The sequence below is a fragment of the Quercus lobata genome, chromosome 9 (assembly GCF_001633185.2).
Source record: "Quercus lobata isolate SW786 chromosome 9, ValleyOak3.0 Primary Assembly, whole genome shotgun sequence".
In the NCBI taxonomy this organism is placed as follows: domain Eukaryota; kingdom Viridiplantae; phylum Streptophyta; class Magnoliopsida; order Fagales; family Fagaceae; genus Quercus; species Quercus lobata.
In genome coordinates, this window is record NC_044912.1 from 4368681 (window position 1) to 4394632 (window position 25952).

Below are 25952 nucleotides of genomic sequence, written 5' to 3' on the forward strand. Positions count from 1 at the left end.
AGAAGAAGAAGAAGAAGAAGCTAATCTTGGTCTCATGATTGCACCTAAGTTCTTTGAAAGTCAAAAACAAAATTTTTGTCATGTGATAAAACCTTTGACATGTTTCCCTTCAATTAATGCATTGATGATTGTTACAGAATAGCTGATTTTTTTATGTGTGATGTAGTTTATATGATTTTGGCTCCTTATGGGTGTCCTTCCAAGACTGTCCACTGGTCTACCGACTACCCAGCCACTTCCTTGTAAATTTTCTGCTCAAGGCTTCCCATGCCTACTTTTCACTTCTTTACCTCTCTTGGGCTTTGTTGGCAAACATTCTTGCTGTACCAACCCATTTTATTACGTTATTCTTCAGGCTTCCTTGACCTATTTACTACCTTTTTACCTCTTTTACTCTCATGGGCTTTTTGCTAAATTTTTTGGGCTTCCTTGGCCCAATTACCACATATTTACTTCTTATTTCTATTTGGGCTTATTGGCTTTTGGGCCAACCCATTGAGTTTACAAACTCATTTCCTAGGCTTCCTCGTCCCATTTAGTCCCTCTCTACCTCTTATTATTCCCATGGGCTTACTACTTCATTCCTTGGGCTTTCTCGGCCCACTTACTCCATTTTTACCTCTTTTTATTCTTGTGGGGCCTGCTAGCCGTCAATCCTACCATTCCGGCCTTTTGGGCTTGCTTTATTATTTTCTTTTCTCATTTTCTTCATATTGTTGGGTTTCTTTTGCTGTTGGGCCTTTTGTCAAAAGTGGGCATCAACCCCAGTCAAAATGCGGATCCAAGCTATCAAATCCATAAGGAAAAAAAAAAAAAAAAAAACAAAGCCAGATGTAGTTTATCTTATGTAATTGCATGTTAATAAGAGACTCAATTTTTAAACAGTGTAGGTGTGCAAGTGGTCATCTCAATTCAAACAAGTCATATACAATGACTTAGATTTATATTTGTAAATAAAATAAATTAAGGATAAGCATTGCTTGGCCCCATGAACTATGTAAATATTATGGTAATAATTAGTCTAAGCAATGCTTATCTCAATTCGAAGGCATCTTCTAGGAAAAATGACTGAAAATGAGAACAGAGAGAAAAGAACCTTCATAGGATAAGAGAGCAGCTTTGATACATTAACAATGTTTAACAAACACCCATTTGTTCTTTAAAGGGTTGAGCATACACATCCTCTACTTCTAGATCTTCCAGTCAAAAGGTGGACTCAAAGTTATCAAATCTATGAGGAAAACAAAACAAAACAAAACAAAAGGAAAAAAGCAAAGCCAGATTTAGTTTATCTTATGCAATTGCATGTTAAAAAGAAAATGGATTGGAACGAAAGAGAAAAAGAGACTTTGTTTGCCCACCACACCTACTCATTTTTTTTAAACAGAGTAGGTGAGCATTGTTTAACCCACAAGGTATGTTAGTATTAAGGCAATAATTAACCCAAGCAATGCTTATCTCAATTTAGAGGCATCTTCTAGGAAAAACAATTGAAAATGAGAGCTGGGAGAAAAGAACATTCATAAGATGGGAGAGCTGCTGTGACATCAACTATATACAATGCTTACCAATTCAAACTAACGTCTAAGCCTATTTAACTGTAGGAATCAGATCAAACATAAAGGGATCATTCTTCGAACACCCTTTTGTTCTTTAAATGTGAATTCATTCATACTAGTATTAGTCCATTGGTATCTAATGAGAATGTATAACTCAGTTATTAATATCACATGATTTTTACTAGTCTCTTGGTATCAACTGGGAATTTATAAAAGATTTCCAGTTTTGATGGTTACCTACTTTCCAGCACATGATTTATTATGCCTTTAAAACACCAACAAAAAGCTTTTTCTTGCCATTCTTTGTTCTTTCAAGTCAAACTGTTTGTAATTTGTAGTCTCATTGGCAGTTCTAATCAAACATACGATGGGAAATCCATTAACTTTATGCCGCACCTTAAAAACCAGGAGCCTTTCTAATCCCTAAACTGACAAAAAAAAAGGAGTTTAAAATATAACGAAAAGGAGGCATCTTGCTCTTAACATTACCATTACGCAATGGCTTTTGAATCATCAATAAATGGTCCTGTAAAAAAAAAAATGAATACGTAGGGTGAGTTTTGTAGATTTGAGGAGTTTTAAAACTAACAAAAGAGTGATCCTATTTTGTAGGGAGTTAGTAAGTAGAAGTAGGAATTTAAATCAACATAAAAGTAGGAGTTTATTAGAAGCAATAAGACATTTCAACGTAGAAGAAGAAATTTATTATTTTTGTCCATTTACTATTTTAACCCCATTTTTAAGTTTTAGGTAAGGATATTTTTGACAGTAAAAAAAACAATAACTAACTTTTTTTTTTGTTAATTTACTATTTTAACCCCATTTTTAAGTTGTTGGTTAATTAATTTAGGGGTATTTTTGACCAGAAAAAAAGCAATAACTAACTTTCTAAATCCTCTTAATATATACAGATTATGAAAGTTACTAGCCATTATTAACACAGAATAATCACTTTTTGCTCGTTTTTCGGTAAAATTATATAGGAACAGTTAATTTGTCTGCTCAAGCGAACTACCATCAAAAAATCAAAAAGAAAGTTTGCTTTTGGTCCAACTGTCATCTGCTTGAGCAGAACTGCATTTCAGTCAAACGAAATTCCTAAAACATGTCTTTCTTCAATCCAAATCCTTTATTCATTCTTCCACTTCAAAGTGTGATCTTCTTACATACAAGAATGGAGAAAGTGAGGATGATTTAGGACACAATTTACTATTTAATTATTGTAATTTATTACTTTTGGTATTTAATTTGTAATTTTCATTATTTTAGGTTTAATTTGTAATTTGTTAAATAGAGGCATTGGAATTCAAATAAGAAAAGCAATCATTCTAATATATATATATATATATATATATATTGAGAAAGCAAAAAACATATATAAATAACCATGTATATTTTTTTTTAAAGAAATAGGTAAAGTAATGTGGAATAATGTTTTAAAAGTGAGATAGAAATTGTGTTCTAATTTTTAGGCAAAATGGAGAAGAGAAAGGAAAAAGCCTAAAACTTAGGAACAATAAATTACTCTTTTAACCAGTTTTTTTTTTTTTTTTAATTTAAAATTATTTAACTAAAAGATAAGGGTATTTTAAAGACTTTAAGAATTTGTGTGAGGATAATTTAGTACTTTAGCGTTTATTACTTTTTTTTTTTTAACTCTTTTTCTTTTCATCTTTTTTAATTTTTTTTTAATTTTTTATTATAAATTTCTTATTGTTCTCTGCCTGCTTTGGTTTGATTTTTGTTTGAATTAATACTTGTTATTTTGGAAGTAAGAATTTGAATTTATTTCAAAACACAATCTTGGCTATGATAATTACAAATCAACATTCGGTCTATTCAATCTAGTTCAGTTAAGCTCAGTCCAATTCGGTCTATTTCGGTCCATTTCAGTCTAATTAGGTCCATTTGGTCTTCTTCGGTCAATTCTGTTCAATTCGGTCCATTCTGTCCAGTTCTGTCTATTTTGGTCCAATTCGGTCCATTCGTTCCTGTTCGGTCCACTTCGGTCTATTCAATCCATTCGGTCCAATTCATCTTATAATTTGGTCCATCTGGTCTACTTCAGTCAGATCGGTCCACTTCGGTCCATTGGGTCCACCTTGGTTCACTTCAGCCCAATTCGGTCTAATTCGGTCCATTTGGTCTAATTTATTGTATACTATTTAAAAAACGATGGGTTCTAGATCATGCTTTCGCATGGCTATCTTCACTCTACACAACGTAATTAAACTTTCCTTACTTCCAAATGGCTACCCATTCAGTAAAGAATTTTGCAACTAACATAATTTTCCTACAGTTTGGAGTGGTTTCAAATTGAACTAAGTTTTAATAAAATGCATGATCTTTTAAATTGTTTCAATTCACATCCTCAATGAGTCACTATTAACGGAAACAAAGTAACAGAAAATTCACATAAAATGTGACTAAATCCTTTTTTTTTTTTCTTTACTAAAACTTGTCTAAATACCAAAAAAAAAAAAAAAAAACCTCCAATACTAAATTAGAAGAGCTCTAGTACATTATATGATAATTATAAAATTATATAAATATTAATAATCAGTTATTAAGTTGTTATCATCAAAACACTCACAATACAATTAATATTATATAAATTCACGTCCAGAAAATATTATATCATATTCTATGTAATAAAGGTTGGATTCTAGAAGTAGAAGCATTAGTTGTGCCTAGTGACTACACATGCTTTGCACTAAGTGGCTACTCTTTGTTAAGGATTGGTAATTGACGCAATCCTTATACATAAGTTGGGGTGGGTTCCAATTAGTCTCTAAATTTTAAAAGTTTGAATTAAACGCATGAAATTTTAAATTGTTTCAGTTTGACGCCCTTAATGAATCACTTTAGACAATGTAAAGCTTTAAGATGTACACTATATGTAAATTGTAAAATTATATGACAATCAGTAATTTAGGTATTGCAACAACAAAGTTCGCAATAAAATTGATATTAATTACAACTCCATATGGCAAACTTATATAATTTAGCTAAATTATTCTAATTATATAATTTAGGTTATTTAACTATTATAAAACAATTATATAATTTTAATATATAACTATAAAACATCTATCAGCTTAAGAATTTTACAAAACCGATATGTTGACTTGAAATGATAAAGAGCAATCATCAGGAGCGGACGCCATAAGTTGAAACTCTCTCCAAAAAAAGAAAAGAAATGATAACAAAAAATAAAGTTAATAAACTGATATGCTATTTTATATTTTTCATTATCATTTTATCTGAAGGATATAAAACGTTTATGGGACCTCAAATGATTACCAAAGTAAGTGATTTTTTTTTTTTTTTTCATTTTTTACTTGCATTGTAAAAATATTTATGGGCAGAAATTAATTGTCTATAATAGGTAATAATTCAAAGGAAAAACTACAATATTGATCCCTTAAGTTTATTCTGTGTGTACAATTGGTCTCTTAAATTTGAAATGAGCATCATTAGTCTCTCAAGTTTTAAAACTGATTTGTATTAGTCCTTTTACTAACTACCGTTAGTGATGTTACTTACATGGCTAACAGAATAATGACTTGGCATAATGATGTGGCATTTTTTTAGTAAAAATTACCAAATAAATTTACACCTAACAAATTCACAAACTGCTAATTAAAACCAAAATTTGAAACTGATTCACAAACCCACCCATGATAGAGAGAAGGGGAAGGGGTCAGTGGTTATGCAAGAGGAGGAGGGAGGGGGTTAGTGGTTGTGCAAGAGAAGTAGGGACGCAGGTCAGTGGTTGTCGTTGACGGCGGCTAGGGCTTGGGCTATCGCCGGCGGTAGCTAGAGCTTGGGTTTCCATTGGTGGCGGGTCAGTGTTGGGTTTCTTCACTCTCTCCCCTTCTCTCTCATGGATGGGTTTGTGAATCAATTTCAAATTATGGTTTTAATTTGGTACCGGTTTGTGAATTTGTTACGTGTAAATTTATTTTGTAATTTTTATTAATAAAAAATGCCACATCATTAAAAAAAAATGTCAAGTTATTGTTTCGTTAGTCACGTAAGTAACACTACTAATGACAGTTAGTAAAAAAACTAGTACAACTCAGTTTTAAAATTTGAGGGACTAATAGTGCTCGCCTCAAACTTAAGAGACCAATTGCGCATACAGCCATACAGGATAAACTTGAAGGACCAACATTGCAATTTCGCCTAATTCAAATAACAATGGGAAGGAATAAATGAGTTTTGACAAGCTTTTTAAGAGTAATTTTAAAATGGGATGGTATACATTTAAACAAACTCATTTATTTAGGAGTAATTAAGGAGGCTCATTACTCTATAATTAAATGATAAATAAGTAATAAATGTAAAATATGTCAAACGTGTGTGATACGTATAAATTGTTGTTTGCCATATAAAGTTGTAAGTTTGTATCATTTTAAAAAATGGCTTGCGTCATTGTTGTATTCTTTGATAAAGGGACACACATCATTTCATTGCCAATTTTAGAATCCAACTTTTATGATTATATATACAAAAAGAGATTAAATTCTATTAGGACATGGTGTAAAACCCATGTTTTACCCATTTAATCCCGATATGCCACATCATCTTATCATATATTTAAGAATAAACACAATCACACTCAATCAATTCTAATACCCATATATAAATCCAACTAAATTAGGAATTTATTGAGATGTTATTAGGCGTGGTAGGATGTATTGAATTTTAAGTAAAATACTGATGTGGCAATCACTTATTGGATGGTGTAAAACATAGGTTTTATACCACATCCTTATAGAATTTAATCTTATATAAAAAAGAGTAATGCTAAAGCCACAAAACATATGAGAGAGAGTGATATTAATTATGATAGATAATCAACTTTTATGATATTGAAAGCTAATGATAAGAATAGAAATATAAATATTGTTGTGTGTGTGTGCCCGTGATGTATTAATTATGATGGATAATCAACATTTATGATATCGAAAGCCAGTAATAAGAATCGAAATATAGATAGTGCACATATACTATCTCATAGTTTTAATATATTTATTAATATAATTTATTTATGTGACATTTAAAAGTTATGAGTTGTCATGTGAGGTGGAGAAATTCATCATCAAAATTCAATGTTGATTTCCTTAAATAAAATAAAAATCCACTGTTGATATTATCTTATTTAATCCCTAATAATTCATTCTAGTTAGCTTGTTAAGCTGTAACGATAATTTCTTCTTATTTATCAGCATGGTCTGTCTTCTATTATGTAACACCTCAGCATATCCCATACACCAAATTAGGAAATTAACCTGACCATTATTGCCATATCCACCATATAATTAATTGTCTATGGATAATGCTGTTACTCCATAAGTCATTTAAACTGTTCTATATATAAATATTGCCATGCTCATACAAGTATCTACCATTGTAACCCAAATAAGAGTATTAGAGAGAGACACACACACCACAGAGGAGAACATGAACAAGTTGGCTGTCTTTGTCGTGGTTTCTTTTGTTCTTGTATCAATTCTACTTAACCTTTCTCAAGGTAAAGCTATTTTGATATTTTTGTCAAATTTAAGCTTTGTTTTGTCACCTCAATTTTACAGAAAGTCATGAACTGTTGATTACTCAAATTATACATATACATATATATATATATATATATATATATTTTTACCTCTATTTGCAAAAATAATGTGTCTATATTTATCTCTTGAATCTAATTTTATAGGTGATGATCAGCCTCGTTGCCGCGAACAGATTATTGTACCGGGCACATGTGCCCAAATCAATTGCGGAGCAAGCTTTCCAGCGAGTGCACAAGCCAGGAACTGCTCTTGCGGACCAGCTTCTGCTCAGCAAAGCAGATGTGAATGCGATGTCGTCACTTGCGGAGAGGATAACACCATTAAATCAACTTCTTTGGTGTTTCATTAGTCCTCTGATATTGTACACTTTAAGAGGTTCCTATAAATGTTATCATGTTTAGTTCACATTCATGAACTTCATAATCAACCACTGTAATAGCAATAACGGTACTGGACTCTTTCGATTATCGAAAACTAAATAAATAAACAGTAGACTCTTTCTGCCTCTAATGCAATACCGTTCCTACAGCAATGTTGCTTTTCATGATAATAGTAATAACAGCTATAAACAAGAGTTCAAATGACTACATGATCTTCTTAATTAAATCACAAAAAATGAAAACAGAAAAAACTCAGAGACACTAACGCTGTAGAGAAGATACCGAAAGGCAGCCCCACCAATGGTTTAGTAATGGTTAGATCTAGCTTTTGCAAAACATGTGGAATGGTGGCGCAGACCAAGTGTCAATGTAGAGGGGAAGACATTTTATGAAGCAATAGATCCGCAATGTGCATAGGGGTATGAGATTGGAAATGGCATAGCAAGAGTCCAAATTCTGGACATTATATCCACAAATCTACGATTTTGATATTGCCACCTTGACATAAAAGTATGGGCCCTAGTCAAGAATAGCGATAAAGAGTTTAGAGATGCCTCCACCCCCTTGACAGAAAACTTGTGGAGAAAACACCTTGGGTTGGTAGAAACGAGAGGACGTGGCAGTGTTACTGAGGGCACTTTGTCGAGCAAAGGAGAGGGAACTCTACAAGACCTCGTTCTCAAATATCTCTCCCTCTTTATAATTCTTTGCAAACTACAGAGTACATATATAAATGCATTGTTTGTCAATTTTGTTCTTTGTGAGTGATGTTGCCATTAATCTTTGCCCTTTTGTACAAAGTTCAGACCTTTCACTATGACAACGTATGATGAAGATGCTGAGAGAAACTGTGAGTTTATTTTTATCTGCTTTAAGTGCAAGCCTGCAAGGCAATGCTTCTGCCTTAGCAAGATCTGTTTATAATCTAGTAATTTTCTACTTTGCTATAGATATCTCCCGAGTTGCAACTTGCAACCATACTAACATTTTTCTTGCAACTATACTAACATTTTTCTCCTCTATATTTTTGATAAATTACCGAATATTAAGATTTTGGGAGAATATGTAATTTATCATGGTATTTTAGGGAAGGGTTTAGGCCCATATGTGAAAGGAAGTGTTAAAATTATGGTTAAATAATTAGATTTATAATTTCCTAACAGCTTAAACTTTTGGGATAATCAGTAATTTACTAATGTAAATCCAAATTTGGCTAGCCATGTTGATTGACGTTCCAAGCCAACTCTCAAAGGCTCATGAGCCTTGTGATTACTCGCTGATATAAAATTTGGAGGGTAGAAAATACCATTTGAGCTACCCAGCTCATTGGCAATTTTGACTATCTTTTAACATGTGGAGAATATCAACCAAACATGAACAGTTTTTGCAGAAAGTAACTCTAAAGTCTCACTATTGAAACAAATTGGCTATATATTATCCAGACTGCTAAAGGTAACTATCTAGTAATAGAGTTACAAGCCCAAAAAATGTTCATAAAAGAGTTAGATGCAAGAGTAATCAGGGCTCTAGCCTCATCAGTGACTCCCATGCACAGCAAATGTACACCACTGGCGTTCTCCAACTTCCTTGCACTTGTGTTCTTCAATCAGTGTAGCAAGTTGCCAAGGAACCTTCTTCTTTTCCAAACACAGCTCCTCCAATCTTCCACCAACCAAAACAAACTAGGGAAAAGTGCTTCTAAAACAGTAAGCTTCCACTCTTTTGCATATAGCATTTCTGGAACAGCCTGAAAAATTATCTGCTAGCACATGATTTAGCTAAATAGGCAAAACAACCCCATTTGCACCAGCTCTGCCAGTGCCCCTCAACTGTCAGCAACACTTGCCGTCCCTTTATGACTGGACAAACTTGCCTTGGTACACTGTTTTGCTCCCTCAAACATCACTGTTTTGAGGCTATACAACCCAAGCAAGACTGTGCTTCTAGAATAAATGGTCCAAGTTCTCTTCTCATTGCATAAGACACTTGGTTTCACTCACTATGTTGCGTTGCATGAGGCCATAGCAGCTTATCAGTGACCCCACAGCTTGAGATAGGGATAGCTAAAATTTGAGCAGCCACTTCTGGAGAGTACAACTCTCTAACCAGGACCTATTTTCAAGTCAAAGTGTAAAGATAAGTTTAAATACCTATTAATAGTAGTAGCTTATTTGGACTTAATTGAGGGATGCCTAAAGTATGGTTCTTATAACCTAGCAAAATATTTTTTTGTTTTTGATTGAAGATTGACACTCACATACATGACTAAACTTAAATTCTGGACAAAACACAACAAAATAAAACTGTAGAATCTTTCCACTACAAAATACAATACATCAGGCTAAAAAGACAAAACCAAGCAGAAAAATATGACAACTTTCTGGATGTAAAGCATCAAAACAATTATAACAACTAGAGCAAGGCTTACCGATCAAAACAGGATACCTTCTCTATTTATCAACCTTTTTCTGCACAGTTGCTTGCCTGATTGAATATGCACCAGAGAATTACGTTAGTAATTTATGGCTAAGTTTGCCCTGGTCATGATCTGAAATGGGTAAGGACAAATTTCAATCAATAATTTCATTCAGAGTGAAAGGTATAAAAGTTAGAAAACTTCAAGAACATCAAGAGGCAATAGCACAAAATTCATTTGGTAAAAGTTTAAACAATTAAAGAGCAGTATTACGTATAATAAGAGTTTTAAACTATTACTATTAAAAAGTAATGGGCCACTTACATGTGGTCGTACCTGTCTACTAAATTATATTTGTAAGAAAGCACAATAGAAAACAGATATGTCACAAGGCACCTATTAAACTTCTAAATCTCTGAAGTAAAAGAGGAAGGAGAAGAAAGAAACAATGAAAGAAATATCTAAATAAGAAATCAAAGGAAGAAAGATATGACACTTTAAAAATGAAATTCAAATATTATAAAGATCCCACCAATTCTTCTTCACAAGCATTACATGGGAAGATGAAGTCTTTGATGATTTCCCAACATTGTAAAATAAAGGCATCAGATGGCTAAGGCCATTTAGTAATAGATCCAAACGCACTCCTCTTATGGTAAATCACAGATTTGACAAGACAGGTCTAACAATTGAGTAATATGCGGAATCACGATTTGTAAATTGCGCAATATTGAAATCACAACAGGAAATTGCCTTTCCTGAAACGCGAAAATCTACTGATTCAAAAACTCAATCCCACAAATTTAGCCTAGCCAAACATATCAAGATTTTCACGATTTGCTAAACCCCCATTTTTGTCTCTCAATACGCCTAAACAAATAGGCTCTAAATCTATTAACATATAGGTACAAGCTTAGGTTCCCAACGCTGATAGTTTAAGCGGTTCACCAAGAATATTACTACTGCTAATGCAGACCATTTTCTGCTGTCAATGAACCGATCAATTGTCAACAACATCACAATATTTGGATATATCAAGAACTTGGTAATGATTTGGTCATTGAAGAAATTTTGCATATCAAAATTAATTCCCCATTAGGGTAAGTTATGATCAAGCTCCTCATTGTTGAAAATTTTGAACAATCACTAACCATGATTTGATTTTAAAGTTTGTTGCATTATGAATATTGCAATAACAATTTCCTCAAACATGCTAATACAAATCATTTTAGTAACTTTATGATTGTTGTCCTACTTTTAAATAATAAAAAATTCAGTGAAAAGCAAAAGCAAAAAATAGAAAAATCAGTTATTCTCTTAATCAGAAAAAGAGCATCAGCTTTGGTTTTAGGTTAGTAAACAATCCTAAAAAACCTTCAACAAGGGATGAAGCTAGACACAACCTCTATGAAGACTAATTATTCTAATGCAATCAATTGTCAATAATGTTGAAATTTGGATGTATAAAGAACTTGTTTTAATGATTTGTTCTTTACAGAAATTTCAAATATCCAAATTAATTCCTCATAAAAGTTAATATCCAATTCCTCATTGCTGAAGATTTTAAATTTTATAACTACATTTGATTGTAAGTTTGTACATTTTAGAATTGGAATCCTAATTGTATTAGCTATATAGCAAGTGGAGTGGGGGAAAGTTATATAATTGTTTTCATACTTTAAAATAATAAAAATTTTTAGAGAAAAAAATAAAATAAAAGGAACTAGAATAAGAACAGAAAACTCAACTGTTCTCTTCAGCAGAAAAAATAAATAAATAAAAATTTCTTTGGTTGAAGGTAAGTACACAACTTTAGAGAACTTTCACCTAGGCAGGAAGCTAGATGCTACCCCTAGCTAGACTAATCATTCTGATTGCAATCTATGCATGACTTCACATATATAACATGTAACAAGATATAAATTAAATTCGATTGTAATGTTTGCAGTGGCATGCATATATTGTTTTTACACCTTGAAAATTTTTAAAACAATGACACAAGAAAGTAAAAAGCATACATAGGACTGCACTTATCTTTTTCTTTTTTTTTCTCTTGGCCATGTGACAGTTTCACCTCATGAAATAGTCCCAATAATACAACATCAAGGAGACAACTAGCACAAGCAACACAATCACTAAACCAATATGACCCTAATAATTGTTTATTTCATAAGACTATGTTTTTTATATGCATATTAAATTAGCTAGGAGGATTACTTTGTGTTTTTTTGATTAAGGAAACAAACCAGATGCAAGTTTGAATAAGTGCCAATAGCAATAATTAACTAAGGTACAGCTAGCAAGAAACTGTTTTGAAGTTAAAATTAGATATGTTAACCTGATTGACCGGTAACTATATTCTATTAAAATTAGATAAACAGTTCAGATTAAAACAAGTAAAATTTAGCGGTTAGGATTTATGTGGGTACCGTACCCACCAAAAAAAATGAGAGGGTATAGTAGAATGACCCTATCATCATGGTCTGTCTTCTATTATGTAACACCTCAGCATATCCCATACTCCAAATTAGGCAATTAACCTGACCATTATTGCCATATTCCCCATATACATAATTGTCTATGGATAATGCTGTTACTCCATAAGTCATTTAAACTGTTCTATATATAAATATTGCTATGCACATACAAGTATCTACCATTGTAACCCAAATAAGAGTATTAGAGACACACACACACCGCAGAGGAGAACATGAACAAGTTGGCTGTCTTTGTCGTGGTTTCTTTTGTTCTTGTATCAAGTTTACTTAACCTTTCTCAAGGTAAAGCTATTTTGATCATTTTTGTCAAATTTAAGCTTTGTTTTGTCACCTCAATTTTACAGAAATTCATGAACGATTAATTACTCAAACGATATATATATCTGCCTCTATTTGCAAAAATAATGTGTCTATATTTATCTCTTGAATCTGATTTTATAGGTGATGATCAGCCTCGTTGTCGCAAACAGATTATTGTACCGGGCACATGTGCCCAAATCAATTGCGGAGCAAGCTTTCCAGCGAGTGCACAAGCCAGGAACTGCTCTTGCGGACCAGCTTCTGCTCAGCAAAGCAGATGTGAATGCGATGTCGTCACTTGCGGAGAGGATATCACCATTAAACCAACCTCTTTGGGGGTTCATTAGTCCTCTGATATTGTCCACTTTAAGAGGTTCCTATAAATGTTATCATGTTTAGTTCACATTCATGAACTTCATAATCAACCACTGTAATAGCAATAACGGCACTGGACTCTTTCGATTATCGAAAACTAGTTGAATAAACGGTGGACTCTTTCTGCCTTTAAAATGCAATACCGTTCCTACAGCATGTTGCTTTTCATGATAATAATAATAATAATAATAATAACAACTTTAAACAAGAGTTCAAATGACTACATCTTCTTAAATCACTTAAAATGATGATACATTGTAGTAGAACTTATTTTTATATTGAAAACTATAAACAAACTGTTTGTTTTTAGACCCCTTAAAACACAATTGAATTAACTTAGTTAATTAGCTAAGTTATTACTTAGTCCAAATTCCAGATCTAGGTTATCACAATCAAACAATCATATCATGTATAGCAGCGGAAATATAAATAACACAATGATATAATGACCCATAAAACTACACCAGTAAAAACCTGGGAAGGATTTAACCTAGCTATCTTTAAGGTAAACCTGAATCCACTATGAAAGAATCAAAGTTTTACAATAGGACTTAGACAACTAACATCCTATTGCTACCCACCAGTAGAAACTTACTGACACGACCACGTGCAAGCTCCGAGACCACGGACTCCTTCTTTCTTGGATTCTCCAACAAGTACAAGCACACCCACTTGTGTTTCTTTAAACTTCTTAGTGCAACAACTGAATGATCATCAAGCTCTCAATCAAATCTCATTCTTGATAATCTTAAGCATGTATGAAGGCAACCACCTCTAGATTTCACAAGAGATTCATACACACAACAAAATAGAGCAACCTAAAAAACGTGGCTAGGGTTTGCCTTTTATACTTGGGGAAAAACATAAAACCTAACACATTTTAATAGGCTAGGGCTGAGTTGGAAAAATCTGCAGAAAAAACATTCTGCCCGAGATTCTATCGATCAAGCCTGTTCTTCGATTGATCGAGCCAGGCCGAAAGTCACTAATACTTCTGCAGCCACTCGATTCCAACTTTACATACAACGCACACACTTTGAGCAAGTCTAAACAAGACTAACAATTGTTTTGATTATGGTTTGCCAACATTACACATTAGAGTTCTAAATACATTAATTCCTAAATCTTTAGAACCTAACACAAACTATGATTTAAAAGAGTAAATGAAAAAGCAAAACGTCATCAATTTGTTTCAAAATTTTAAAAAAGTTTTGGGCTGAGCTGTATCTAGGACAAATCCCGATTGTATCAGCATATTTTTTACAAAAAACAAAAAAGGCTAAGACACACAGATAGGCGTGTCTAAAATATATCCATATTGGATACATATTAGATACTAGAACTTTTCCAAAATTGGAGTATTTATGTGTTTTCTAGATTTTTTTGATAATTTAATATCCAGCAAGAATATGATTTGAATCTTAAACATTTTCCTTGGAAACACATCAAAAATTGTTACGTGAATTATAAGACTCTTAATGGAGCCTAGTGATTTAGTGATATAGTTTGATTTTTTACATGAAGAGATCTTGGATTCACATCCTCCACCCTCACTTGAAGGGGGAAAAAAGATTTGTCTTATTCTCTATATTTTCCATCATCTAACCCCGCCTCATTTATTCTTTTCCCCAAAGATTTATCTTATTCTCTATATTTTTCTTTTAATTTTTAATTTTTTGCTTCTCTTTCACACAATGTTTGAAGGGGGTTTTGATGGAAAATTAAAAGGACACATTACCGGTTTTGAGGCTTGGGACACATAAAAGGAGTATCAAGACTGAGACACGACCTCAAATATTCATTTCTTATAGAATTAACTCATTAAGTATAGAGAGACGCCACACATTTTTTTCTTAAAAAAAAAAAACCAAATTTTTAATATTTAATTGGTATTTGACCATCCAAGAGTTTTGTAACTCAATTGTTACTTTCTTATATTTTCAACAGAAAATTTTAAGGTTTAAATTCCTCTGTCCCATTTATTGAATGCTAAAAAAATGGACTCTGACCAAAACAAAGTGACTTCCATACCTCAGATCATGAAATCCGAATCTTCGTAGTTTCTAATTGATCTATTTCCTCTTTACTAATTGATTCTTTGTCCGTAGTAGTCCATTTAGAGAGAAATTATTTAGTATAATATGGCTCTAATACTATATTAGAATAGATATATAAAACATAACCTTGATACTATATTAGCAAAGGCAAATCAGTAATGATATATGATAAAGAATATAGAGAAGAAAATTGACGTGACCTTAAAAGGACTACATCCATGACAAAAAAAAAAAAAAAAAAAAACTTTGATGACTAATTTTTACTATTACATATGTATTTAATGAACCCATTGAAATGTATTCATATTTGGCTAAATCATGATTGGCAATGGCAACTCAATTAAAGATTTAGAGCACTCTCATCAGGTGTGTCAAATGCCAAATTTTTGGCATTTGACACACCAAACACCAAAAACACAACTTCATCAGGTGTGTTATATGTGCTATAAATATAGAACATGCTACAGTACGCTTCCATTTTTAACACTGTACGGACTGAAATGCTATATATGTTTATTATTATTTTATTTATCTCTCCCTCTGAAACCCATTATTTTATTGTAAGAGCACAGTGTTTATTTTTAACACTGTACGCTTCCATTTGGCAGGTTTTGGGGTTTTTTTGTTTTTGTTTTGTTTTGTTTTTTTTTTGTTTTTGGGAAGCTGACAGGTTCTAAAGTTTTTATTTTTATTTTTTTAAATTGATAAATGGAAAATATGGATTTAAAAAAAATGACAGTTGAATAGGTTGAATATTTGAACATGTTCCGTTGGTTAGAACCAAAATTTTTGAAAAAGAATGCAATGTTACCGTTGGAACAAGAATTTGGCCGGTAGGAACAAATAATAAGAAAGAATAAAATAATAATAAAAAAGAGTTAAGAAATAATATTTAAATGAAGTTGTAAAAATATAGAACATCTGATAAATGGTATGTTGTAAAATGATGTGCTAAAATGATAAAGTAGGTTTTTGATGTGTTAAAATGGCATTTTTTTTGAGAGAGCTGATGGGAATGCTCTTATTTATACAACAAAGGAGCATGATTACTTTACATCGCAATCCAAGTATAGATTTAGATACAATAAACCTAGACTAGAGTTTTATAAAAAGCTAGCTTGAACATTGATTAGGATTTGGTCTTAATATCTTTAAAACGATAAATTCTCATAATATATTACATACTTGAGAGGTTGAAAAATATTATGATTTAATTATAATTGTAAAGTATATCATGCATCACTCTCAGTCTTAGCATGCACCTAATGCTGGAGGATAACTCAATGCATGCAACTCGAGCAGTAAAGGTAACTCAACTAACAATATAATAAATTCTGCAAATGCAAAGGGTCAGCGATCAATCGATTCAGAGAAAAACTCAAAGAAAATGAAGGTTGCATGCTGAAAAAACATGTAGTCTCAAATATTATATCCTATATGTTAACATATATTATGTTATGGGCTTTAGGCCCAGTTAGATTACTTGTATAGCACACTTGTACTACACTTTATTTGTACTGCACACATATGTCTCCTATATAAAGGCACTCTTATATATTCTTTGACTATGAAATACAATACAATCATTCAGTATTTCTAACATGGTATCAGAGCCACTGCTCTAACATTTTCTTAGCAGTCTTGTCTTTATTGGTGCTACTCCATTCTCAACATCGTTTCCATCATCACAACAGTCGCAGCAGCCTCTTGCCGTTGAACCTCTGACGTCTTCCAGCCATTGTCTTTGGGTTTCGAACCTGCAGCCGCTATCGTTGAGGAGTCCTACACCGCACAGATCACTGCACGTGTCATCACCGCCGCGAATATTGCTCCGATCACATTTCTGGAGGCATCACTAAGATTGTCTTGCGGCGATCTACCTGTCGGTGAAAGCTTCGCAGTCATCGGAGACAGCATGCGCCCTCACGCGCCGCCTGAAGCTTCTGTGTCAGCGTCCCACGTGCCCCACGCGCCACACGCGACCGTCCTCAGCTCTAGCTGACATCACCCGTGATGTCATCAGTGCCACGTCAACCTTAGTTGCGTCAGCATCTAGTCATCTGCTGGCATCAGTGCCACGCCATCTTGCTGACGTCATCCGCTGACCGTTGACCGCGTTGACTTGGACCGTTGACTTTTCTCCATGGTTGACTTTTACAGTCCAGGTTCTCCTTACCCAGTTTTTCGTGTAGATTTCATTTTTGCAGTCTGTTTTTGCATATTGTATCTCTAAATGGATAAAAATGATATTTTTTTTTCTCACCCCATCAATACTATATTGAAGGGGAATAAGAATTACTTATCTTGGTCTCAAGCTATGCGCAGTTTTCTTAAGAGTCGCATGCTCTGGCATTACTGTACTAGTGCAATCACCATTCCTGTCAAGGGAGCAAGTGAAGAAGATGTTGTCTTCCTTGGTCGCATGATTGAATGGGATAGTCACAACCACATGATCCTCACATGGATTCGGAACACTTCCATTCCCTCCATCTCCAATCTGTTGGGTAGTTTTGATGATACAAAATCAGCATAGGATATGTTGGCCAAAAGGTACTCCACTACTCATGGATCTATGAAATATCAATTAGTGGTTGAATTGCATCAACTCAAGCAAGAGCCAGGGCAATCCATCAATGACTACTGTGATCAGCTTCGCTTCATTTGGGACCAAATTGACCTTTCTGGTCCAACTTGGGCATGTTCAAAGGATGCTCAGCAATATGCTTCCATTAGAGATGAATTTCGCCTCTATGAATTCCTAATGTCACTTCACAAGGACTTTGAGCCCATTCGAGATCAGCTTCTAAATCGGAACCCTGCTCCCTCTCTTGATACTACTGTGAACGAGTTGGTTAGAGAAGAAGCTCGTCTTGCAACCCTTCAAGCTCAGAATAAGCTCAATGTTTTGGCTATTACTCCTTCTGCTCCACCCATAGAGCAACCTCAGCAATCAGGTGATTCCTCTAGCTCTAGCAATCGTCGCAAGCAGACCAACAAAAAGTTCTGCAACTATTGCAAGCATCCTGACCACACCATTGAGACTTGTTACTGTCGCAACAAATCTACTGCTGTTGTTGCTAATACTGAGTCTACTCCGCCGATGGCTTCCATTTCAGCTGAGTCCCAGTCTTCTGGATTCACTATCAACCTCTCCCCCACTAAACTATAGGAGATCATAGCTCAGGCTGTTCGTATAGCTGGTAATGCATCTCTTTCCACTACTCTCTCAGTTCTACCCGGTAAGTCTCAAACTTGGCTTTTTGATTCTACCTATTGCAATCACATGACACATCACTCATCCTTATTCTCCAAACTTGACCCTCCACCACATCCTCTAAATATCCATATAGTTGATGGTTTCACCATGCATGGGAATAGTCTAGATTTTGTTTTCACCTCCAACCTCTCTGTTTCTAGAATCTTCCATGTACCTAACCTATCCTATTTGTGCTCTGTGGGACAATTAGCTGAACTAGGTTATCGCCTTATTTTTTACTATTCTAGCTGTATTGTGCAAGATCGGAGGATGGGGCAAGAGCTTAGGACCGGTCCTAGAGTTAGGCGTATGTTTGCCGTAGACAATCTTCATCTTCCACCTGTTGCTCCTGTTTCTATTGCTGCTGCAGTTTCTTCCTTACCATCTCTCGCACTTTGGCATTCTCGTCTTGGTCATGCACCATCTTCTCGGGTACAACAGTTAGCTTCTAAGGGCTGTTGGGTTCTGTGTCCAAAGAAAATTTTGATTGTACTTCATGTCAGTTAGGAAAACAGCCAGCTTTGCCTTTCAATAACAGTGAATCCATTTCTAATAGTATTTTTGAGTTAATTTATTCTGATATTTGGGGACCTTCTCCTGTTGTTAGTATTGGTGGATCTCGATATTTTGTTGTTTTTATTGATGATTATTCTCGTTATAGTTGGATATTTCCTATGAAATCTCGTTCTGAAATTTTACTAATATACAGCAACTTCGCAAAAATGGTTGAAACATAATTCTCCAAACGTATCAAAACTTTTCGATCTGATAATACTCTTGAATATACTCAATATGTGTTTCAAGCTCTGTTACATTCCTATGGCATTGTACATCATCTAACTTATCCAGGTACCTCTCAGCAAAATAGTTGAGCCGAAAGAAAACTTCTTCATATTCTTGACACTGTTCGTGCTCTTCTTCTTTCTGCCAAAGTTCCTGTCCCATTATGGGGTGAAGCTTCTCTTCATGTTGTTCATGTAATTAATCGCATTCCAAGCACTGTCATCCATAATCAGACTTTGTATGAGCGTCTGTTTGGGTCACCCCTTGACTATCATCACCTTCACTCCTTTGGATCTACTTGTTTCGTTCTTCTTCAACCTCATGAGCACAACAAACTTGATCCTCGATCTAGACTCTGTTGTTTCCTTGGTTATGGCGAAACTCAAAAAGGGTATAGGTGTTATGATCCTGTCTCTCATCGTCTTCGTGTTTCTCGTAATGTTGTCTTTTGGGAATATCGATTGTTTGTTAAACTCTCTCACTTTCGTTCTTCCCTGACTACCTCCTCTGTTTTAAAAATCTTTCCAAATGAGTCTCTTGTTCCTTCTACAAATACTTTTAATCCTCCTTTGGACTTCTTTATTCAATCTTCAAATATTTTTGATGCTTCTCCTAGACAGGTCGAAGATAAACAGGTTGATGATGAGCTATCCCACCTTAAGCCTGGGTCCTTTGCTCCTGCTCTGCCTGAAAATCCTCCACAAGACATTCCACCTCTCCACTTAACCCGGGTAAGATTCATTCTTCCACATTTACTTGACTATCATTGTTACACTACCCTTACTACACTTCACGAGCCTCACACCTATCATGAGGCCTCCACTGACCCTTTATGGCAGATTGCAATGAAAGAGGAACTTGATGCATTAACCAAAAACCATACTTGGGATCTGGTCACTCTCCCTCTTGAACAGTCTGTGGTTGGTTGTAAGTGGATCTATAAAATCAAGACTCGCTCTGATGGGTCCATTGAGCGTTACAAGGCTGGTCTTATTGCAAAAGGTTTTACACAGGAGTATGGGATTGATTATGAAGAGAACTTTGCTCCGGTTGCTCTTATCTCATCTATTCGTGCCCTCTTAGCTGTTGCTGCTACTAGTAAATAGGATCTTTTTCAAATGGATGTTAAAAATGCCTTCCTTAAAAAGGATCTGAGTGAAGAAGTCTACATGCAATCTCCTCCTAGTCTCTCTGTTGAATCAAACAAGGTTTGTCGCATTCGACGTGCACTTTATGGCCTTAAACAAGCTCCATGAGCTTGGTTTGCCAAGTTCAGCTCCACTATTTTTCGCTTGGGTTACACTGCCAGTCTGTGTGATTCTGCCTTATTTCTTTGTCGTACTGATAAAGACACCATTTTGCTTCTTCTATATGTGGATGATATGATCATAACTGGTGATGACCTCAGTAGCATTCAAGAACTCAAGGATTTTCTCAATCAACAATTTGAGATGAAAGATCTTGGACATCTCAACTATTTCTTGGGTTTTGAAATTACTCATTCCACAGATGGTCTTTATATTACTCAAGCCAAGTATACTTCTGGCCTTTTGTCTCGAGTTGGACTCACTAACAGCAAGACTGTTGACACTCCAGTTGAACTTAATGCGCATCTGACACCCTTGGGGGGGGGGGGACCATTGTCTAATCCTTCTCTTTACAGACGATTGGTTGGCAGCCTAGTTTATCTCACAGTTACTTGTCCAGGCATCTCCTATGTTGTTCATCAGTTGAGCTAGTATCTGTTTGCTCCACGATCAACTCACTATATTGTTATTCTGCGCATTCTTCGATACCTGAAGGGTACTTTCTTCCATGGCCTTTTCTACTCAGCTCAGTCTCCTCTTGTACTCCGTGCATTCTTCGATGTTGATTGGACAGAAGATTCCACTGATCGCAGGTCCACTATAGGTTATTGTTTTCTCCTTGGTTCTTCTTTGATTTCTTAGCGAAGTAAGAAATAAACCTTTGTGGCCCGCTCCAGTACTGAAGAAGAATATTGTGCCCTTTCTGATACCACATTTGAGCTCATTTGGCTACGATGGCTTCTTAAGGATTTGGGTGTATCCACATCCTCTGCTACTCCCATTTATTGTGACAACCAGAGTGCCATTCACATTGCTCACAATGATGTCTTCCATGAACGGACTAAACACATCGAGATTGATTGTCATTTTATCCGTTATCATCTTGTCCACGGTGCTCTCAAGTTTTTCTCCGTCTCCTCCAAAGATCAACTTGCAGATATCCTCACCAAGTCACTTCCTAAGGGACGCACTCATGATTTGGTTAATAACCTCAAGCTGGTCTCACATCCACCTTGAGTTTGAGGGGGGCAGTTAACGTATATTATGTTATGGGCTTTAGGCCCAGCTAGATTACTTGTATAGCACACTTGTATTACACTTTACTTGTACCGCACACATAGGTTTACTTGTACCGCACACATATGCCACCTATATAAAGGCACTCTTGTATATTATTTGATTATGAAATACAATACAATCATTCAATATTTCTAACACTATCATCTTGGAGTGTTGCTTCCATACAATTTATTGCAAGTTACTTTTCTACGCTGATCTGATTATTTTTACGTGATTTCATGCATATACAGGCAATAGCAGTTGTAAAGGTGTCCAGAATATGCTATTGAAAGGAGGTTCCAGCCTTGTAGATCACGAGAAATTTCCTTTCTTCACCGCTGCTACAGTTTACAATAAGTTGACACATGAACCATAACCAAAAGTTTCCCACTTTAACTCTCACGGGCCCTTACTACTTCATTTTTGTTCAAAGCTTGGAGATTATCCAAAGCACATGAATCCCATAATAGCAAAACAAACTCCGCCAAAGATGGACTATATATGAATGTGTATCCATGCATGGTGCTTTCAACTCGTAAATCAAACTCTAGCCAGGGTTAAGGTTGCACTGAAAAATGAAGGGTTTCAGTGAGTTTACTTTTTTGTCAGTTGTTTTGGTCTTTCTGTGGTTATGTGCTAAGGCTTGCTCACAGCCACAGCAACTCCAAGTGCCTTGTTTCTTCATATTTGGTGACTCATTGGTGGATAATGGAAACAACAATAGGATTCTTACGCTTGCTAGAGCCAATTACAGGCCTTATGGCATTGACTTTCCACAGGGTACCACTGGCCGGTTTACTAATGGTCGAACTTACGTCGATGCACTAGGTAAGAGCATTGAGGTTAAGGTGATATTAGGAATATTATAAATTTTACTATATATATATATATATATATATATATAAGTTCTATAGATTTTACTGTATTAGCTTTATAAACTAATGTGTTAACTTTTATACACAAAAATAATAATAATAATAAAGAAATTTAATTATTATATTGCTGATGTAGTACCAGTCATATTTATTGTAGTGTTAGTTAAATGGTAAGCTACCTTGAAATTATGAAAAAAAAAAAATGGTAGCTAGAAATGGTATGTGTGTCAATATATATTGAGTGGGAAGGCTTCACCTTTCCATTTTCCCTAGTAATTTGGTGCTAGTCATGGAATTTAAAAGAAAATTGGCTTGAAGGTATATTGTCATGAACATTTTCCCAACTAAAATTTCTATAATACGGTTTATGCTAAGGTATGGAACTAATTCTCTTTCTTTTTTTTCTTTTTTTTTGAAAATATTTGCAGCTCAACTTCTAGGGTTTCCAAATTACATCCCACCCTATGAAAGGACTAGGGGCGCTGCACTGATTAGGGGAGTGAATTATGCATCAGGGGCTTCTGGCATCCGAGACGAAACAGGAACTAATCTGGTATATATAGAATCAATTATATATAATTGTTGTAAGTGGTAAGGTGGCGGGGGTAAGGGTGGCTTATATATGTGTTACATTTAGGTTCAAGTTGAAATGAGTTAACATTAGAATTCTAACAATTAAATAATTATATTTACCTATTTTTATTAGTTTAAATTTTTTAGACAAGTGATAATTTAACATGTTATCAAAGTAGATGGTTCTAGGTTAGAATTATATTTTCACTCTACATCACATTTTAAAATTAAAAAGTAATCTAGGTTTACGCATGTGACAAGAAATATCAGAATAATGGTTAAATAATTAAATAAAATCTACACCTTCCTATTAGCTTTAACAATTTCAGGCAAGTGGTTTAAAAGCAAAAAAGGTACAAGTGGTTCTAGCCAGAACCATTGCACCTAGAAATTTTAGCTCAACCTGAGCTACTGTAGGAGGTCCTAATGCCTCTAGGAATAAGATATACGTGTATGCGTATTATACAATCATTTATAATGGAAAGTGAATGATTTTTATGTGATTTATGTATGTGTTTGATAGGGAGATCACGTGTCGATGAACCGACAGTTAGCCAACTTTGCAAGTACAGTGCAAGAGATGAGGAGGTTCTTCAGAGGAAACAACAATTCCCTCAGTAGTCATCTAAGCAAGTGCATCTTTTATTCTGGGATGGGAAGTAATGATTATCTTAACAACTATTTTATGCCTGACTTCTATACAAGTAGTTCAGATTTCACAGTACAAGCTTATGCTGCTGTACTTCTTCAGGACTACTCACGCCAGCTCACTGTAAGTTGGTGACTCCAAACTCTAATCACCCCATGAATTTGTCATACTTTAGGATCATAATAAGTAACATATGGCCAATCCTGATTAGTCTGTTGAGTATCCATAATTGACTCCAAAATTGTGGGTCTAAAGTGTGGTTGTTATTATATTTGTTACTTATTTATTATGTTTATGACAATCATAATGACCATCTACATTTAAAGCCAAAGGTTCAGAGAGCTTCTCTACTTTCAAGTAGACTATACATGTACAACCTTTATATTTAAGGTTACCTTTGAATTCTAATTACCAGCATAAAATGAGAAGGTAGCAAAATTATGTTCCCAACCCAGAAGGCAGCTTAGAAAAGGAGTTCAGTGTTGACCAATAACATGAGCCTATTTTGGAAAATCAAATTTGCAGATAGCGAGTGAAACACCAAATGGTTGGGTTCCAAATTGAAGTTTGTGATTTGTTAATAATAACTTAAGATTACAGCTTGAAGTACACATAAAAAAGCCCACAGCAAACACAATACTGGCAATTGTGTAACTTTTTTTACATTATTTGAAATGAATTTCCTATCTCTCACCTGTTTAGAGGAATTTAAACATTTGTTCTTTATTGTGCAGCAATTGTATAGTTTGGGAGCACGGAAGGTGATTGTAACTGCAGTTGGCCAAATTGGTTGCATACCATATCAACTTGCAAGATATCATGGTAATAGCAGCCGCTGCAATGAAAAAATCAATACTGCAGTCTCTCTTTTCAACACAGGGCTCCGGAAACTTGTTGATCTTTTCAACCGAGGCCAGTTGCCTGGAGCAAAGTTTGTGTACCTAGACTCATATCAGAGCACAAGCGATTTATATCTGAATGCATCCAATTATGGTAATCTACTTTGCACACATATCCAACCATAAACATGGAGCAGCAATTATCAATTTACTAATTGTACATTCAATGATATATGTCAAAATTTGGACTTATCAGGTCTGTTGTTGGTGCCTAAAACATGATTTTTTTGATAGCTATTCTATTAATATTCTTTGATCATATCCCCTGTTAGATGTACCAGGGCCCATTGCGCCCAAATGTGCTCCTAAGCTCGCAATTTTTGTAAGCTCATACTTGCAGGATAAGTAACCTAGTCCTAATAGAATCATAGTAGGGTTAGGCTAGGTTCTATATGAATATATTCTAGAGTCTGCTATATATTTCCTACATGCGGTACCCACAATGGAAGTATTTAAACTGTCCATTATGTGGTATTGGTATAATTCCATGTGGATATAATGATTTTAATTTTTGCTGTGTAGTAGTACAGGGCAAAACGTTGTTGGTGATATGATCTACATCTTGATAAGTACAAATATAGAACTAATTAAGCTAAGCATTCATATTCCAAATGTAATAATGATTCACAAACTTATTTTAGAATGTATGACTTCCAACCTTTATTAGTCAGTTAAAATGTGCTTCTAACAGTATAGTAACCCATGATGTTTTCATGCACTAACTTATTTAACTATGCTTTCAAAATTTTGGAAATGGTACAGGATTTGAAGTGATAGACAAGGGATGCTGTGGAGTGGGCAGGAACAATGGGCAAATTACTTGTCTTCCTCTTCAACAACCATGTCAGGATCGTCAAAAGCACTTGTTCTGGGATGCCTTTCATCCAACCGAGGTGGCAAACATCTATTTCGCCAAGACTTCATACAGTTCACAAACAAAGTCGTACGCATATCCAATTAATATACAACAATTAGCAATGCTCTAATAGATTTGGAGCTCACTCTGTGTCTCCTCTGAATTGGTATTGCTAGTACTGATGTTCTTTATGCCTTGTCATTTTCTGCAAATTCTTGCTTTTGTAGTAAACTCATGAATGTACTTGCTTATTAAATCATCAGCTGAATTTTTCTGTTCTACTTAATGAAATTAAGTCAAGTAATGCCCATCTTATAGATGTTTGGACCAAGTTGTCTAGAAATTTCACAGTTAGAGATCAATGCAGAACCTAGACAATGCTAAAATTTTCTTTAATGCTCATACCATTGGAATATGTGTTCATACCGGCACAAGTGAGATACTCCTATTAGAACATACATTTGGAAATGGAGTTCATTTAATTAGGAAATGTAATGTTAACTTATGAGGATTGAATGCTATACTTGT

At 34.6% G+C, this 25952-nt stretch overlaps 1 protein-coding gene across 1 annotated transcript; it reads left to right on the top strand.

Moving 5' to 3' along the window:
- The first annotated feature begins 22062 nt into the window (after positions 1-22062).
- Positions 22063-25900, top strand: LOC115962054 (GDSL esterase/lipase At1g33811). Its single transcript, XM_031080922.1, has 5 exons — positions 22063-22400; positions 22876-23000; positions 23544-23792; positions 24404-24662; positions 25331-25900. Exons 1-5 carry the CDS (start codon positions 22148-22150, stop codon positions 25552-25554), a joined length of 1110 nt encoding a protein of 369 aa, XP_030936782.1. The 5' UTR covers positions 22063-22147; the 3' UTR covers positions 25555-25900.
- Positions 25901-25952: the final 52 nt, after the last annotated feature.